This window comes from Ambystoma mexicanum, chromosome 4p (genome assembly GCF_040938575.1).
Source record: "Ambystoma mexicanum isolate Mex_15411 chromosome 4p, UKY_AmexF1_1, whole genome shotgun sequence".
Lineage (NCBI taxonomy): Eukaryota > Metazoa > Chordata > Amphibia > Caudata > Ambystomatidae > Ambystoma > Ambystoma mexicanum.
Window position 1 is genome coordinate 761,550,933 of NC_090927.1, and position 17,991 is coordinate 761,568,923.

Consider the following 17,991-nt stretch of genomic DNA (forward strand, 5'->3'; position numbering starts at 1 on the left):
GTCTGTGGAGGACATGTCCATTAGCTGAACGTAAACCTTGGAGGGCTGCTCTGGGCCCCCCTTTTCTCCTCATAAGGGCCATGCACCAGGAACTGCACCGGTGCCTTTCACCCCCAGTGGTGCCCGCAGCCTTCACCCCTGCCTCAGCGGCTCTGTCGCACCTGGGAGACAGGGATACTCTCTGCGCTGAAGGGACCACCCTCGTCGGGTCGGTACCGCCCGTTGCAGTTGTCGCCCTAGAGGATGTCAGTGAAGCGGTCGAAAGCGTCTTCGGCTGCACCTGATCAGCTTGCTCGGAGTCTTCTTCTCTTCCTCCGGCCTTTGTTTCTCTGATTTGTCCCGTAACTTGGCCGGGGCAGAGAAGTTCCTCTTTGAGGAGGAACCTAATGGCAGGCTGGCTGATGAGGCGGATGGCAATGGCATTCTATCCGACCTGGGAACCGCATCAGCTGCAAACCTGGCGGAATCAGTCTTGCGGCCCTTGGCCTTGTCTTGAACCCTCACGGATGGGGCATCTTCAAAGGACTTCACCTCCTCCGAGAGGGAGACCGCTCCTCGGAACGACCTGTCGTGGGTGACGCATGACCCTGTTTGGAGCACGGGTCCGGTCGTGGGTGACGCATGACCCTGTTTGGAGCACGGGTCAGGGGCATTGCTCCACCTGAGCCATGCCGCCAGCCTGCTATACCTGTCTTTCTTTGTTTTCTTCAAGAAGCCCAGGCATAACTCGCACCCATCCTCAGTACAGACACTGTTGATGTTTGTCCTCCACAAAGACGTCCCTTAGCCTGCATTGGGTGCAGGGCCTGAAAATTGGCCTTCCCTACTTTTTTCCTCTGTGATGGTCGGAGGGCGAAGTATGCCCAAGACGACCTTCCAGAAACTTCGAACAATCTACCTTGAGGGTCGCACAACTTCACCGACAACAGATCCCTGATGCCGGCGGATGAAGATAGGAGCACACGGGCACTGATGCAACAAAATTAGAACTTTTCCAAATAGCTCGGAGAGCAACTCGACAACTCCCAACACTGAAGCATTCTGTAAAAATCTGAAGATGGCTGCCAGAGGCGGGGCTTAGGGAGAGGAGTGTCATTGGATGGGGGCAGTAACACCCAGAGGACAGTGATTGGTTTAGAGGAGAAATACAGTTTTAAAGTGAAAGTGAAACAGTTTTATTTCTTTTACAGAGGATTGCCAGCATGACGACAGGGAATATTCATGAGTATGTGAATCCATGCCAGACCCCATGCTGGAGAAACCCAGTAAAACCTCATGAGCAAGTGCCTGAACATTTCCATTGTTGAAGAATACATTGTATCGGAGTGGTTGCAGCTCTCAGGAAGAACTTTTTCGAAAGTCTCAGAGCGCTGAGCATTTTAATTGAAGTAAAACAAATGAATACTGAACACTGGCTGAATGGCAATTGAACATTAAGCAAAACGAATGCACATTGAATACCGAACTGAATACAAACTTTACAACTAAGCAAAGTCACTACATGTTGAATTCTGAACAGACTAGAACTTTAAAATTACACAAAAGAAAGGTGTATTGAATAGCAAAAAGAGCAGAATTAAAAGAAACCTTGAGGTTAACCATATACTATAAAGAAAGGAAATAAAGCTTTATGGGCCAAGGAAATAAAGACAACAGCCAAGATTGTTGTCTTGAAGACAGAGCCTCAAGACTCTTTTGTGTTCGAACTGTGTTACTTGAAGAGCCATAAGACCCTTTTGCGTTTGCACGGTGTTGCTTGGAATGTGGGTAAGAGAACCTTGAGTATCGTTTAGAACTGTATCACTTTGAACATAAGAAAGGTAATTGAGACTTTTTGTGGAACTGTTGTACACTTGGGGAGGGGAGCTGAAAGAAAGCTGCGCGATGGAAGAAGCTCAGAACTTTATTTTGAACACTCTTTCCTTGGTTACTTGCATCCCTACATATTGTTTAGATCTAGTTGTGACGGCAAGTATAGGTTTTGGACACAGACAGACTTTTAAGCTGAACTCTGACACAGACATTCCTTAGTTTCATTTAGGTAGGGAAATCCCACCTTAGCATAGAGCAAGTTAGGCCTTTTTTCATCCTGACATTTAAGTTAATAAAGTGTGTTTTTTAAAACTTTGAATCGGTTGTCTGGGCCTTCCTTCATTGTGCCTTCGCGCTGCCTGACTCAAAACTCTCTTCTTGCCCTAAACGTCAAGTCTCTTGCTCTCCCAGTCTGGAGAGAGGGATGGGAAAGTGGATGTTTTCAAGTTTGCCGACGCAGCCTGAACCACCAAACTTTCAGAGGAGGCATGAGAGGATACAAACACTGGATAAGATGGCACCAGGCGATCTTTACTCGCCAGATCCCTTTCCACTGCCACAGCAGAGGCAGGATTCGCCCAAACGTCTGTTACAGGTGCCTATAACGCCACATTGAAGGGCAGCAGCATCTCCATCATGGGGGCTTCATCCAGGATATACAAGATTTCATACTGTATCTTAGATCTTAAAGGAGCAGAAAGCCCCAAGGTTTCCAACATCTTGGCCATCATCTGCTGGAAAGTGCCATGAAGCTTGCCCTAAGTGGGAGCCTGCAAGATATCCATCTCTGTGGACGTGTCCAAGCTAGTGGTCTCCCGCAGGTCCTGAGCCAATCCAAACCCATCCTCACCTCCCCTGTAAAATTCTTCGCGCAAATCCCTCTCTTCCCTGGAGACCATGGGCTCCAACACGAATAGTAACCGATCACCTTCCTCGTCATAGATGGAATACATTTTCGACATGAAGGTTTGTCTAGGAAGGAGAGAGTAATCCGGGGAGCTTCGACCACACCAACGCTATTCGGAGCAGAGGAAATCGAGACCGGAACCGATGCCAGGACCGTGGGACCAGTAGGTAGGGTCATCCAGCGCATGGTTGCTTTGGTCAGTAATGGAACCAGGCCCGAGGACAAAGGCATGCGGAAGTGGACTCCAGCGGGTTCACTGATGGTCGCAACAGAAATGGTGGGACCCGTCACCCCAGCCGATACCAGAGGTGCCTTCACCGACACCTCAGTGGCAAAGATATCCATCCTCCTTAGGCAAAATGCCTCCCATTTCACTTTAGTGGAGGACTGGGTGGGAAAAGGGACTTGCCCCTGCCATTCGAGGGACTCCCTGAATCGGTGGTTCCTCTTTTTAGAGGATGAAGCATGACGGTGAGAAGAACCACTCATGGAGCAGAACCTCTTCCGGTGCTGCTGCTTCTTGTCCTTTTCCTCGTCTTTGCACGGTGCTCGTTTTTTGGGATGGCGCTCCTTGTCATGTGACCTCAGGCGAGACTGTGGCTCCACACTCTTTGCCTTGTGCATGAAGGTGAAGAGTTTTGCCGCCCTTTTCTGGAGGGCCTTTGGGTGCATGGACTGCCATGACCCACAATCCTGTGTGTCACGTAGCTCGCCCCAAGCAGTGGACAGATTCGGTGTGGATCTGAAACAGACATCTGCCGGCCACAATTCGCACAGTTTGAATACTGAGGCCTTTGACAAAGTCAGTACGGCGTAGAGAATTTTGTTTGCAAGTGAACACGTTTTGAGTGCACGGAAAAAAGGAACGGAGTTCATGGGGTGGAGCACCTCAATATATACTGGCCCTGACGTCCCATCTGGTGCAGGGCATGGCGAGGCATCAGACAGACCCATGCGGAGCACTGCGCCACGTAGCAGTGGAAATGTTGGATTATCATTGATGAGGAATCTGTGGGAGGAAAGAATTATTTAGAGAGTGCCCTATAATGAATCTCAGGTACTTGCTGTACAAAGGTTATATTGGCACATGAAAGTAAATGTCTCGCAAGTCCAGTGACACTAACCAACCAATTCTAGGACTGGAGTGTCTGGAGGATCTGGGCTAGAGATGCCATTTCGAAATTGGCTTTTCAAAGGAACAGGTTTAGTAGCCTGAGGTAAAAGATGCAGTGCAGGTCCACATTCTCCTTCACCACCAGGAAATAATGGGACAAACATCCCTTGCCCCTCAAAGAGATTGGGACCAGTTTGATGACTGCTTTCTGCAAGGAAACACAATTTCCAGCAGCAGCAAGGGAACTGCAGGGCCGGAGAAAGGAGGGGGTGATGTAGAGGGCACTATAGAAAAGGAAAACATTATTGCTGCTTATAGCTCTGAGGTGTTCAAATTAGTGTGTCACGATTCTTCGGTATGCTGGCACAGCCGTCCCCCCCAAGGGAATGTTGTGGGTGAAGACCTTAATAAGGTGGTTTACCATATGAAAGCAGATAGCTGCTTCCTCTGATGTACCATGCCCCAGCTTTGGAATTTTAAAATTGTCAACATGAACTGTCTGCTCCACCTCCATAAACCGTGTTGCACCAGCCAGATAAGAATTTAAACTTGGCTTCGGCACTGGATTTTAGAAATGGGGATTAGGCAGGCACCACTAGATCCCTTGCACCGTTCGAAACGTTCTTGTTGTCACAGTCGGGGTTCAGGAAACTGATCTCCTTGATACATACGTTTCTTAACGATAATAGACAAGAGAGCCAATGGCCTTATATGGTAGCTTGGGAACACGCACTGGGAAGACCGATCCCCGCAGGGGCATTGGGAGTTCCTGGAGGGGAATATCCTACGAATTAAGAGGGCAACCCAGCTCAGGGAAAAGTGGAGCACGCTGATGGTGCAATGGCATTATACACCGAGCAATTTACACAGAATGTTGCCTCATCTAGAACCAGCCTGTTGGAGATGGTGCGATGGGAGTGGGCCTGGATACATATCTGGTGGTCTTGCCCAAAACTGGAGGAGTTTTGGCTCATGATGAGTTTGATTAAAAGCCATCTTTGGTTAGAGCCAAGAATTGTGGGTGGGGGCTTATTGTGTGCTTGGGATATGGCATCCGAAGAATGCTCAGAGAAATAAACCTCTCCTTAAGGCCTACACGATCCTACTCTTTGCTGCAAACCTGCAGATAGCCCAGAAGTGGAAATTCAGAGACCCCCCTTGTTAGGGAGAATTCTCTCTTTAGGCTGAATTTCCTAACCTAGTGAGTCCCCCAGCAGCTTTGCTGGATTTCTGGAGTTTGTTTTTTTCTCCTGCCAAGAGTGAGACTCTTTTTTCTCCCGCTCTTGGACATGATTTATGGTGTTCCTTTGACTGTTAATGTGTTTTATGGGCTATGGGGTCCTTTACTCCATAGGGTCTCATGTGTTTTTACTATGTGTGTTACACAGCACCCTCCGTGCAGTGACACAGGGGTGTCATAGTGACATCCCACCATAGACTCCATACCCTGGGACTTACTACTGTCTCCCAGGGCATGTAAAGTCACCATTGGCTTTACTAGTCCCAAATTATTAACAGAAACCGGTACAAACCATCATATTGTGGACGTACTGATCGGGGCAATTCGATTGCCCTGGGGTCTGTTAGTCGAGGGGGTACGTCTCCGTCCCCCCTGATCGAGTTTTGGCTGGTGGCAGTGGATACTACTTTTTATATTCGACCGCGAATATATCCCTATGGGATTTTCCCATTGTTCGAGGCTACCAACTTTAATTATTTAATTCTCATAGCCTCGAACATACCGCCGGTTTATTTATTTAATATTAACTCGCCGGTTGGTATTTTTTGCCAGGACTCTATTCTAAAATGGTGTTTGTGTTCTCTTCTGTGACTCCGACCCAAGTCGAGCCCTTTGTTCCACTTTTTGGCAGGCTTCTCCACAGAAGCCTCCAAAAGTGGTGCCACTCTGTCTGGGTACCACAGGGGGTGTAGGAGGGGGTTTGGGCACCCTGGACTGAGTTACCTTGGTAACTCAAGTCGCACTCTTGTGTGATTGGCCCAAGTGGTGAGCCGGCCGGCTCACCACTTAGCATGTTTGATTGACAGCTAGGCTGAGTGAATGGGGGTGTGCTGCATAAAAGCAGGGCTTTGGGGACTGGAACTTCAGAAGTCGCCACAGGACCTGAGAATCCGACGAGGGAGAAGCTGAGCCGACCTTCCACGACAACACCACCGGTGGAGCCCTGCGGAACCGACTCACCACTTCTCGACGACAGAGAAGATCTCCAGGCTGGAGAGGCTTCTTCCCCTGACTGGTGGGCACAACCAGTTAACCTTCTTTTCCTCGCATCTCAGGACGTCTTGTGGTCGAATTGCCCGTGCCAAGCACCCCGGCAACCGGATAGCCACTTACCACTGGAACGCGAATAAAAGGACCGCTGCTTTTATCTGAGAACTCTGCGGCTGGTTTCTTCCCTGGCAGTGCAACGGACTCCTGTCTTCCTCCCCGACGAGATCCTCTCTTCCCCCGTACGAAGCACCGACTTGCATCCGCTGCCAGGAACAACTGCCTCTGCTGGAGTATTCTCACCACTTCAAGGTACCGTGTCCACCAGGCCTCCCTTTCTAAAGATTGCTACAAGGTAATAATAATCCCTTAACAATCTGGACTGGGCTGGCCGCCTTGACCATCTAACTGGTCCCTTTCTTTGGTCCAACTCTTTGAACCTTTTCAAGACTTTTTGTGCACTTCACCCGTGTGACCTTGGACACATTTCGTTCTGATCCTCTTAAAGTGGATCCGGCCTTCTGAACTGTAACTTCACGGTTACTTTGCCTTCCTCTCTTGTTATGTTCTTGTGAAAGTGTTGGGATCTGTTTCAAATTATACTCTGCTTTTCTCTCCCTTTTAAAACGAATTATTAGAGTGCCATCTGCGTTAAGCGCTCACCGCTGTCTGAAAATAAGTGGGGCTTTTTCTTTAGACTTGTCTAATATTCTTTTAAGGGAGTGTATATCTTTTAGTGACCGTGTTTTGGAACTGCTTAATATTAGCGCCTGTGTGTTTTACTAGATGTGGTTTTAAATAAATTATTATATCTCTTTTACACCAAGCTCTGGTCAGTGTTTACTTGTTCTACTATGTTCTTTTGACCTATTGTGAATACTCTGTATACTGCCTAACTCTTCTTGAGGGAAGTCCGACTGCTCAGCCACCCACAGCTACCAAGTGAATCTGTGTGGTACAGACTGCTACCAAGTGGGTTTACTGCCAAACACGTGTAGCCTTAAATCTTTTGCAGTGGTCCCAGAGGGAACTGCACAGGTTTCTGCCTAACACCCTTTCGAACACAATTGGCTACAGCGGTTTGTAGAGATGAATGGATCACATTCCCTACCCAGCTAGAGTGGACATGGTTTCAACAAGATTAGGGGCCGATTTTGGACTTTTTGCTTGAAGACTTCAACAAACCATTATGCCCACAAAATGCCCCTGGAGCTGAGGCTGAAAATGACTTGAGGGCTCAGAAAACGACCTGCAGTTCAAGGTGGATAATGTGAAACTCCTTCCAGAAGCCAGAGTCCCCTGGCATGAGAATGTCCTGTGTGGGCACCCCACAACTCTCTAGGGAGGCATCGGTCGTGACTGTCGCATGATACGCCGGGATCGGAAAGGAAGCGCCATGCAAGATATGTGGGAGAACTGACCAACATTGTCGGGCCTGACAGAATGCCTGATTGAGGTTGATCTTGTCGGTCCATGTGCCAGTGACTTGCTGCCATCTGGCCTCCAGAAACTATTGAAAAAGTCTCATGTGCAGTCTGCAAAAGAAACCAGATGGATGCAGGAGATCATCATCCCCAGCAGGGACTTGATGGACCGGACTGTTGCAATGGAGGCGTCGATGGCCGTTGTACCTTTCCCAGGATGGCCTTCATCCCCTTTGTTAGGGAGAATTCTAATTCAATGGCTAATTTCCCTTACCTAGTGAGTCCCCCAGCAGCTTTGCTGGATCTCTGGAGTTTATGTTTACACTTAGTAAGAGTGTACCCCTTTCCTTCCACTCTTGCCTGTGTTTTGCCATGTGTGTTTCATCTGTTTTTGTGATTGTGGACTCTGGAGTACACCACTTCAGTAGCCCCCTTCTTTTGTGTGTTACACAGATCCAGTACACCCCATCTTACATGGAGTACTGGAAAGGGTTAATTATTAGCCCTTGATATCTGTACCTCCTAGAGCATTGTTTCGCTCTTTTAACATTTAGACTTGGCTGGCGGCAGTGGTATCTACCCTAACTTTTCTACCGCGATTATACTATATAAACGTGGTACTGTTTTAGGCTATTATATTAGCCTCGAACTTAAACCCGCTTGACCAAATGCGTTTTCTTTTGGCTCCGGTTGTGTTTATTCACCATTTCTTTTTCTTAAAGTCCTTCTTGTGTTTTACTTTGCGCGGCAAACCAGGTTTGCCTCCTTTGTTCACTGTCTTTTGGCGGGTTTCTGCTCAGAGGCCCTCCTCTAGGCGCCACGGTGTCTAGGTAGGCTGAATGTGAGGGAAGGGTGTAGTCACCCCCTGCACAGGGTATCCTAGGAAACCCAAATCGCACTTTGCCATGATTGGCTGAGGTGGTTGTCCGGGCCGGACAACCCCCCTGCCGCGTGATTGACAGCCAGGCTGTGTGAATGGGGGATTTTCGCATAAAAGGCAGGCCTCTTGGTCTGTAAGTCAGAGTCGCCACTGGAACTACAAGGAACCGAAGAGAAGCAGAGAAGAAGTTGACTGCTGCAACTATCCTGTCCCGGTGGAGCCCTGCTGTAGGCCTGACCTATCTACCCTTCGACGACCAGAGAAGATCCAGTCCGGAGTCTTCTTTCCTTGAGCTTGGTGGAGATAACCAGCTCATCTTCTACAGCCAGAGGATCCTCTTCGTGGTCGAAACGCTGCACACTGCTGTAGTGGTCCGGATACGCACCTGAAGAGCCTCTCCTGTTTTCTTAAGGAGCGCTCCTTTTATTCACTGTCGCTGCTCCCAGCTTCAGCCATGTGTGGTGCAGACCCCTCCAGACGTCCTCCTTCGGATCGAAGCTCCAGGAACCGAGGGTCTGCAGGAAACTACCAGGAACAACTGCCGTGGCACCAGCCTCTTCATTGAATAAGGTACTGTGTTCTGCTTGAGGAATTTGGGTGAATCCCTTTTTCTTTGTCTCCAAGGTTTGTCCTTGTCTTCCCTCCTTCATATATCTTTTGCTTCCTCTGTTGACAATATCTAAGTACACCTGGCTACGTTGAATCGTGAACAATCCGACTGTGTGATCCTCGACAACAGGAACCCGGTTCCACTTGACACTGGCTCCGGCCTATTGACTTTTGAATTTCTGTCTAAGAGTGTTCTCTGATTCTGTCTGCCTTGACAAAAGTATTGCCTATGATTTTTGCCCCCAACTCTCTCTGGGTATGATATGATATATGATATGATATGATATGGCATTTATAACGCGCCTATACACAAGTGTTTCTCAGGTGCTAAGTGTGTTTTTGCCCCGGTAACATTTCTTGCCGCAGATACGCGTTTCTTTAGTAAGACCGAACTGTCATTACTGTCAAAAAGTGATCGCAAGTGTATTCCCGGTAACTCCTTATGTTTCACAACACTGGTCCGCTCAAACACAGGGTACTTACCTTGAAGTTATGCCGTACAAAGTGAATTGGTTAGTTGTATATTTTACGTGTGGTTTTTGAATAAAAGTGTCGTGTTTATAACAAATGGTTTAAAAATAAATGTACTTATATTTTTTACCTGAAAGCTTGAGTCAGTGTTTGCTTGAGTCACAGTAATTGTGTAATCTCTGCTACTGCTCATATACTCTTGAGATAAGCCTGGCTGCTCCGCTACTGCTACCACTTACATAGTAGTACAGGCTTGTACCAAAGGTAAAACTTGTATTACCACCTATAGTCTTAATTGTGTGTAGTGGTCCCTAAGGGCACTGCAGAGGATTGTGCCTAACACCCTCTTCCGAGGGAATCGCTAGACACGAGAGTGTGCTGAGGCAAGAACCCAGGAATAGTGCGTTCTGGGATGGCACTACGCAGGACTTCTGATATATCAAGAATCCCACAGAAGCCAGGGTCTGAATGGTCTCCGCGGTGTGCAATCTGATTAGCCAATAGTCCAGGTAACGATAGACGTGGACTCCTCTGTGACGCAGATGCGCTGCCACCGGGACCAAGCATTTGGTAAACATCCTCAGGGAGATTACAGGCCAAAGGGCAGGGCCTTGAACTTGTAATGGTACCACTTAACAAAACACATGAGCTTCCAGTGTTTTCGATGAATTGGGATGTGGAAGTAAGCATTCTCCAAGCATTCTCCAAGTCGAGGGTCGCCAGGAAATCTCCTTCCTCCAGTTGGTCGAGCATGTGCTGAAATGTGACCATCCTGAACTTTTGGGATTTGAGGACCTTGTTGAGGCCTCACAAGTCTAGAATGGGTTCCACCCTCCTAACTTCTTCCTTACCAGAAATTATCTGGAGTACACCCCAGAGGCACTGGTTCCATCTGCCCTTTGCTCCGCATGGCTTGAACCTACGCTAGCAGCTGTGCCACATGCAGTTCTCGGCATGGAACAGGAGGAATGTGAGGGCACTGGTCCTGGAATTCCAGAGCGCGCCCCTGTTGAAGGACATCAAGCACCCCTTTGTCGGTGGAGATCTTGGCCAGTGATCGACAAACTGAGATGACTGGCCTCCCACTGGAGTGCAGAAGAGGGCATGCAGGCCTGCTTTGGAGTCTGCGTCCTGGATGGGTGGCGAAGACGACTCTGGGTGACCCTGCCTTAGGTCTGGGAGCATCCCCTAGAAGTCTCCTGGGTGGTTAAATGGGAGGGCAAGCAATAGGGAGCCCGGGTGAACCCCCTTAGAGGATCTTGAGACTCTTCATTCAGAAATGGATGAAAGGACAGCCTCCTCAGCTGAAGAGTGCTTAAAGAACGCACTGTGTCAGTGTCGGTCTTTATGGCCAGTAGAGTCTCGTCAACCTTTTGGAGGTTGTTGCCATTGAACGCCACGTCGACCACTTTTGTTTGCACATCAGTGGAGAAGTTGGTGGCCTTGAACCAACCCTGGCGGCGGAGGGCCACACCATTGCCCATCTGGCAAAAGCCTGAATCAGCAATAACGAGGGCGACTGATTGCATGGTCGGAAGCCAAATCCCCTTCTTGGAACAGAGCCTGGGACTCTGCCTTTTTATACTCTGTGAGGAAGCCGAACTCCCCATCATACCTCGAAAGAATGGCGGGGGCGTTGGCAGCCTTTATCGTTGATGCTGCCGTAGAGATGATGCGCTTCCCTGCTGTTATCAGCTTTTTACCCTCTTGGTCCGGAGGGACAATAGACGAGGAAGAGACAGGTTGGAGGACCACTTCCTAGCGGTGGCTGAGACAACAGAGTCTGCTGAGGGCTGGGACCTGAGGCACTTAGGGGTCCAAGTCCAGAACCCAGTGTTCTTTTCCAAGCGGTCCCTTTTCGCACAAGTGGTATTGGGGGTCTTCATGACCGACAGGCCATCCTCCAAAATGTCTTCCAACAGAGGAACTGAAACAATTTTCCTCTTGGAGGTTCCCCTTGTTTGAAAAGGAAACCTTTCTTTTTCTTACCTTCAGCACTAGGTTGAAGAGCTTTGCAGGCCTAGAGATCATTGCGTGGAAGGACCAGATCTCACCTGGAGGAGAGGTCCTGAAGGGCACATCGACATCTGGGGATTCCCCATCTGCAGGAACATAACCAAAATCATTTGTGCCTTGCGCACTGGTTGTAAAAGTATCAATGTCAGTGTCTGTCTGTGCTACTTTCTCCACTACCGGGGCTGGGGGTGGTGGCACAGGGGTCAGATGAGGCAGAGTCGGCCGAGCTTGAGAAGGTCTCAGAGAACTAGTTGGAACAGGAAAGGGAGTAGTGGGTAGTCGCTGTTGGATTTCAGCAACCGTTGTGTGCAAGGTGGTCATAAGGCATATCCCTTGGTGCAGGTGCATGAGCTGGGCCCCGAAGTGGAAGGCTAGTGAGCTGGCACCCCTTGCTGAGGTATTGGCACAATTGGGTCAGGCTCCCCCGCATCACCCTCCTGATCAGAGAAAAAACCCCTCTGGAAGGTCCTCTGGTGTAGCGTGCTGGCGACCTCCTGGGGGACCCCAGAGGTGCCAAGGTGAAAAGCGGTGTGGCCCTGGTGGGTCTAGGCAGGAAATCCTGAGCTGGAGGCACGTCCCTCACCAAATCCGAGACTTTAGCAAAAGAGGCAATGACTGGAGTCAGCAGAGTTGGAAAAGGTGTTCTCGTTGACAGGACTACCATTGGTTCCCGCCAACGATGGTCTAGGCAGCAAGGATCCCCTGGGTGTGGTAACCGACACAGTGGCAATGTTGACAGTCTTTGACGAGTCTCTAGATGTGATTGAGGCCGTGGATGGAATACCAGCTTTCGCAGATGAGGCAACAGTCCTGATGGGTTAGGTCGTCAACGAGACTCGTGTCCACGACGGAGTCGATGACGGTGGAGCCGCTGATGGATCCTTGGATGACTTGCCCTTTGACAACGACTTGTGTTTGGCTGATTGCGTCAAAAACCTTGTCGTGGATGGAACTTGACCGCCTGCGGATAGGCTAACCGTCGACAGAGCGGGTGATGGAGATTGTCATCTCTCCAACTTGAGTCCCGCAGCCGCAGAGACCTTCGACGAAGAAGGCGTTGGAGCGTGTGATGATTTTACCTACTTTTGGATCTTCACCAGGGAAGCATCCTCAAAGGACCTCAACCTTGGCCCGAGAAGAAGCATTACGATTCCTGAAGGCTGTGTCAGAGGCCTTCCCTTCCTCGATCCATGGCACCAACGTCAGATGGAAGGCCTTCTGTGTTTCGGAGGAAAAGGCCTGGCAAAATCGAACATCCGTCTGCATCGTGGACGGGATGTAGGCAGTAGATGCACCTGAGGTGCAGATCTTCGATATGATAGGATATGGCTTTTATAACGTGCCTATACACAAGTGTTTCAAGGCGTGACGAGGCAAGGGAGGGGGAACATAGGGAAGACAGAGACAAGATCTTACTAGGCCAGGTGACATTGAGATGGCGCAAGTTCTTGGGAGGGGGGAAGGGGAAAAGTGCAGGGGGAAGAGGGAGTGGGCAGTACAGTGCATAGGATAAACAGTAAAATAAATAAAGACAATACATTAAAAGTGCAGCCAGCTGCTGGCAAGTGCAAGGGTAAGTGCAGACATCAGGTTTTGAGTGTAGGTAGGGAGCTGTATGGATACAGAATAGTCCCAAGTGCAAGGGATGCCAGGGAGGCAGTGCAGGTGTGCAACTGGCAGAGAGGGGACCTGGGCCTGAGATCAGAGGGTAGCCAGGTAACCAGTGCAGTTTCAGATACAGCCAGGAGATCAGCAGGGGAGTGGAGGAGAGAAAGCAGAAGCAAAGAGTAAGGTCTTGATTTGCTTCCGGAACAAGAGATGGTTCTCCTCAAGTTTCAGGGAGCAAGGACGCTGTTCCAGAGGGAGGCCCCAGCAGAAGAAAGATCTACCACCAACTCGTTGCTTGGAGAAACGACTGACCCTGAGGGAGCTGGAGTTGGATGAGCAAAGAGCTCAAGAAGGAAGATATTTAGGAAGCGAGATTTTAAGGTATTGAGGCCCCAGAAGGCCTTGTGGACAATGCAGAGGGTTTTGAACTAAATCCTTGCCGACACTCGGAGCCAGTGCAGAGATTTCAGTCCTGGAGAGATACGATCCATGGGCTTGAGGCCAAGGACAAGTCTCGCAGTCCTGTTTTGGATGAGTTGCACAGGGCGGAGAGTAGAGGCAGGCAGATTTAGAAGGAGGCTGTTGCAGTAGTCCTGCCTAGCGAGAACCAGAGCTCTGGAGGCGGTGAGCTTCTAGGGGAAGTAGAGGAAAGGAAGAATACCTCTGAGGAGGTGCAGCTGGTAGTGTGACTTACTGGCATTAAGGCAGAGATCATTGGCGGCACACCACTCCTGGATAGCAGATGGGAGCCTGAAAATGAGTTCAGTGTCATCCGCATAGCACTGAGAGTTGGGGCAGAGAGCAGCAATGCAGTGGTATTGGTTGAACAGACAGCCAGGGAGAGAGGTTAGACCCCCAGGGAACACCACAGAAAGAGATAGAGGAGAGGAGGGACCGAAGTTGGACCTGGGAGGGTCGATCAGAGAGGAAAGAAGTCAGCAAAGCCAGGGCCTGATCGGCGATATCCAGGTTATCACGGAGACAGTTGAGCAGGATGGCATGGTTGACCATGTCAAAGGCAGAAGAGCGATCAAGTGAGATGATGACACAGGGGGTGTTGGAATCAAGGTTGGAGAGCAGCTCTTCACGGATGTTCTGGAGAGCAGTTTCCGTGCTTCTGGCAGCTCTGAAACCAGACTGATGGTCATGGAGACAACCAACAGATTCAGTGTGAAGATTAAGCTGAGAGATGGCCAGCTTTTCCAGGAGTTTGCCCAGGAAAGGAGTGATGGAGATTGGATGATAGATAGCCAGGCAGGCAGGCAGGGTCGGCAGAGGGCAAGATGTTCTTCAGGCTGCAGTTCAGGCTATGAAGAGACTTTTGTTTGTGGCCTCTGCCATGGTGTTGAAGCAAAAAACAGCAAAAAGTTGATGGATTTCGAGGAGCAAAACACAAGGCCTCCCAACACGAGAAACAATGCAGTAAAAAGTCTGAAGATGGCACTAAGGGGTGTGGCCTAGGAGGACAAGTGTCATTGGCTAGGCAAGTATGACCCAAGGTCACACTGATAGAATATAGAAGCGACAAGCAGTTTTTAGCTTAAAGCTAAACTGATTTAATTTTACAGAGGATTCCCAGCCTGACACAGGCATGTGAATCCATGCAAGACCCCAGGCTGGAGAACCATAATGGTTCTATACAAGTTTTTTTTAACCAAACATAGAATTTAGGACTTAGACTATTCATTTGATTTTGCATCATAGCTCGAAAGTGCAAGTGTAATAAGATACGAAAGGCGGATCCTGCCCCTGGAGGGCCTACAGGCAAGATCTGTGGGCATAATAAAATCAGATCATATACATGCTGCCGGGCATGACCCACATTTAATTAGGTTGGTTGGCACAGTACACCGTATAATCATGCATCAACTTGCAAAGAATCTAACCCCCATTTTAAAAATGCACTCCTACTGTAAACAAGTGTCATTTTAACAGATTACATGTTTCATCCCAATTCATGTTATATGACAGAGGATTTTCTTGTGAAGGTTGTATGCAAACTAATGCTTTATAATTGCATTCCCTTTATATTTAAAACATGGCATTGTTATTTCAAAAAACACAGATTCATATTGATTGGGATGTTTCTGTATCACCTTCAAAAAAGGAGGTTGTAATGTTTTTTACTCTACACATACCAGGTTCTTACTGTTTTTGTGGCACTGGTGGATGCTGATGTGGTACATGTGGCAGGTGTGTTCAGCAAGGTATTCACTGGTCGACTGTTCTCCTTAGCAGACAAGGCAATCATTTTCCTTTGTTTCTGTGAAAGTTTTGATGCATGCAAAACGGTTTTGCTTCCCCTGTGAAACCATGGAAAGGAAGTAGGTTCAGCATATTTAAAACACAAAGAAAGAAATTGTGTATTCATTGTGATAACGCATATTTTCATTTTTCTCAGACAGCACACGTCTTGTTCAACTTGAACGCGTATGGCTGAAAGTCTGCCTGAATTGACTAGACTTATAAGTAATCTCCCTGGAAATCATTAAAACGCCAAAAATTGTCCATGAAAAACCCACAACTACTGGCAATTTTATTGACTATGACGACAAAAACATGCATCAATAGGTTATCTTAATCAGCCAGTTTCTTTGGCAACAATGAGAGAAAGAAAGGGAAAATCATGTCAATTGAAGGGCCCATTCAAAAAGGACCTCATGTCCAAGTCCAATGTCCAGGTCCTATTCCACTTCGAAGGTTCCGGGTCCCTACACACGGGAAAGTGTCCTTTAGAACACTCAATACCTCATGCTAGTTTTAAAAGCCCCAGGATAACTCTCTGTCTTTGTCTTGTCAGTTTATCCCGATGTCAACTAATCCCCTGGGAATTTGTAAAATAAATTCCCATGCCTGCAATGTAGTGCACCAATTTTCCTTTTTTTCGATTCTATCAATATGTATGTGCATTTCCAAAAGTAAGTATTCCATAAAACCAATACAATCTTTAATTTATGCAAAATAAAATAGTTAAAGCAAAGTTGAAGTCTTTAGTCAATCCCCCTTTTAGTTTGTTTGAATTCGCACTTGAAAGCAAGCTTTACTTTTCTATTGGAGAATAATGCCAAAATTAGGGGGTATAGCCAACATCAGGGATAATGCAGGGCACTCTCCCTTCTCAGAGCAATGGTTATGAGCTACTTAATTTTCTGGGCTCAAAGTATGCATTCATTTTTACAATGGTTGCATTGACAGCCCGACACTCACCCGTTGAACTACAACCATTTTTTAAATTAGTTGTATGGGTTATTAGGTGGCGCTGAAAGCGCTACCTTTAAACCAAAACGATTGTCTTTAACATAAGAGCTCCAAATATGGGCTTTGAATGAGTGCCTGTGATGCTTTTCCAATGGAAATATATTTGAGGAGGGATACACAGTTATAATCCCTCCCACTCCCTGACCCTAGGCAATCCCATCCATTCCTGCCCATCTCTGAACTCTTTGAGCTCTTCCATGGAGGCAGCCATCTTGGCTGACAGTCTCTAAGGAATCTCTCTGGAATCAAGCCAAAACTAGCAGCCATCTTTGAATATCAAAGATACCATACCGCTTCCAAATAAAATGATAAATTGAATCATGTAAGTGTAATCATTTTTTAAAATAGCTAAAATAATTTGTATTTTGGGAACTTGTTTTGACTATCAGGTTAAAAACTGGAGTGCAACGTGTTTCCTTGTTAAGGAGTCTAAAACTAGTGGTCCAGCGGCCATGCCAAAAAAAAACTAAAAAAAGTGATAGAAGCACCTGAATATTCAATGTATAAGTAACAATAAACCGGGATGCTGTACAGCTATCCTTCCTAGTAAATCATGTGTGGGCAAACACGATGGAGCATAGGTCTAGTAGGAGACACATACTTTCGGTGTCACATCACTGTGGCCACGTAGTCCGTAGGATATTTACAGAGTGCCCGGAACATCCCGACCGAACCGAGGCAGAGAGGGCATTAGGGAAAGCAGCTTTCAAGACATGGTGGGTCAGCACAGACTTATGACTTCAGGGTTTTGTAATTTATTAGGGATAGAAACCTATCTGAGGATCTGGGACAGCGCATGTTCAAAAGAAAAAGAACCCCAAGGGGCTGGGCCCTCTTGCCCCCAATCACCCACAACCCAGACTTCGCCCCAGGACTGCAAGCGGCGAACTTCCACAACTGGACCCACGGAGGACTATGAACTCTCACAACTATTCTAAGACGGATCCCGCCTAGACTTCTTGGAATGCAAGGCCCGCTTTAACCTACCGGAAACTGACAGGTTTACCTACGCACAACTGCGTCACTGGATCTCTCAGCCAGCAATCAAACAGAAAGCCACCAGGGAGCCTCTCCCCTTGGAACTCTCTTTATCAGAAGGATCCAGGAGTGGACACATCTCTAAACTCTACAAGCTATTGCAAGAGGACATGCTGGTGGTGAGACCAGCATACATGGCCAAATGGGAAACAGACCTGGGGCATAGCATCGAGGACCAGACATGGATCGACATCTGGTCCAGAAACAACTCCGTCTCCAGATGCATCACCAACAAAGAAGGGGCGCTCAAATTGCTCTAACGCTGGTATTACCCACCGGAACGTCTGCATCACCTTAAAAGTTTGTTGGATCCGAAATGCTGGAGGCAGTGCGGCGCCCAAGAAACATACTTCCACATGTGGTGGGAATGCCCATGGGCACAATCCTTTTGGGAACAGGTACTCCGGACAATAGAAGCTATCACCTGCCGCTGACAACGAGGTGGTTCTTTTGGGCACCCCGCTGCCGGACTGCTACCCAAGATCTGGTCCTATCGCAAAACTGATCACCCAGCTGTTACTAGCGGCCAAGATCTCATTCGCTCACAGATGGAAATCCGAAGAAGCCCCCCCCCAGTCTTCCCCTGTGGTGGGCTAAAGTCTGGGACATTCAGGTGGTGGAAAAAGT

General features: G+C 48.2%; 1 protein-coding gene across 1 annotated transcript in view; it reads right to left on the reverse strand.

Annotated features, from left to right (window-relative positions):
- Positions 1 to 17,991, reverse strand: part of IBTK (inhibitor of Bruton tyrosine kinase) — a 1,971,965-nt gene that overhangs the window by 324,944 nt on the left and 1,629,030 nt on the right. Inside the window, exon 25 of the mRNA XM_069606314.1 lies at positions 15,207 to 15,371. Within this exon, the coding sequence (XP_069462415.1) occupies positions 15,207 to 15,371 (165 nt within the window). The remainder of the gene's footprint in view (positions 1 to 15,206; positions 15,372 to 17,991) is intronic.